The sequence below is a fragment of the Crocodylus porosus genome, unplaced genomic scaffold (assembly GCF_001723895.1).
Source record: "Crocodylus porosus isolate Cpor-Errol unplaced genomic scaffold, CroPor_comp1, whole genome shotgun sequence".
In the NCBI taxonomy this organism is placed as follows: domain Eukaryota; kingdom Metazoa; phylum Chordata; order Crocodylia; family Crocodylidae; genus Crocodylus; species Crocodylus porosus.
In genome coordinates, this window is record NW_017728927.1 from 401,664 (window position 1) to 402,757 (window position 1,094).

A 1,094-nucleotide genomic window follows, 5' to 3' on the forward strand; every position below is an offset into this window, starting at 1 on the left:
GAAAGGATAAGCGGCTGGTAATATCACCGTTTCTACTAACTTTCATTTTGTACTGAATTATTTACATATGTTAGGTCAAACTCTTGGATCCTTACTTAGTCTCTACTCACAGAACTCAGACTGATTAAAACTTTGATTGAAGTTCTCCTCAGGTCACCTTGCCTGTAACACTCACTAGCTATGTTATATCCATCTCTTTATCTTTCATAAGCAGGCTCAACTCCTACTCTGAGATTAACCTAGAAGAGAAAAAAAGAGAGACCTGAATGAAAACTGCATGTATTGGAATAGTATCATCCATCCCCTTTTAATTGCAGCCTTGATAATTTTTTATTTTCTGTGAATGTTTCACTAGTGGCACAGTTAAGTTGGCATTGACAGTCTTATTTATATTGGATGTTAATTTACACCACCATGATGCTTACAAGCTTTACTCTTAAAGATGGTGTTCTTGGTTCATTACTGCTGTTTTATGAAAGCATAACTCCACATTGGAATAACAGAAGGGTTAATGAAGCCTTGCATTTCTAGGAAAATCATCACCTACTGCAGAATATATTTAATGATGTCCAATCCTACTGTGATACAAGGGTAACCTGTATACAACAGCAGGACAAAGCCAACCTTGGAGACAATGCTGCAAATAAGTAATGGAGATCAGGTGAAAGAGAATGGAAGCATGCTTATTTTTCAAATAGTACCCTTCTCAACTTGCTTGCAACTTTACTGTACGTTTCTCTAAGCACAACTTTGCCAAAACAGCTTCGTAAGGTGCAGAGTTCAATACCTCTGCCCTAACCTACTTCAGTTAGAGAGGCCATAAAATATTTTTCAAATCGAGCCCAGTGATTTGTAGTTAAACTAGATCATAACTCTTAGAAACACCACCAGCTGAATATCAACAAATGGCAAGTGATTTAGACTCCACAACATCCCTTTATAAAGTGTTGCATTAGCAGGCCTTGCTTCCTAGTTGACCGGCACATTTAATCTATCTGCATTCATTTAAGCAACTGCAACCTCCGTGTTTAACATACACTTCTGACACTTCTCAGGTTTTACATTTTTGTCAGAACGTGGCCAGTGGTTAAGCG

General features: G+C 37.8%; 1 protein-coding gene across 1 annotated transcript in view; it reads left to right on the top strand.

Moving 5' to 3' along the window:
* Nucleotides 1–414: 414 nt before the first annotated feature.
* CCZ1 (CCZ1 homolog, vacuolar protein trafficking and biogenesis associated) overlaps nt 415–1,094 on the top strand; it is a 24,001-nt gene continuing 23,321 nt past the window's right edge. The window contains exon 1 of the mRNA XM_019542100.1: nt 415–507. Within this exon, the coding sequence (XP_019397645.1) occupies nt 415–507 (93 nt within the window). The remainder of the gene's footprint in view (nt 508–1,094) is intronic.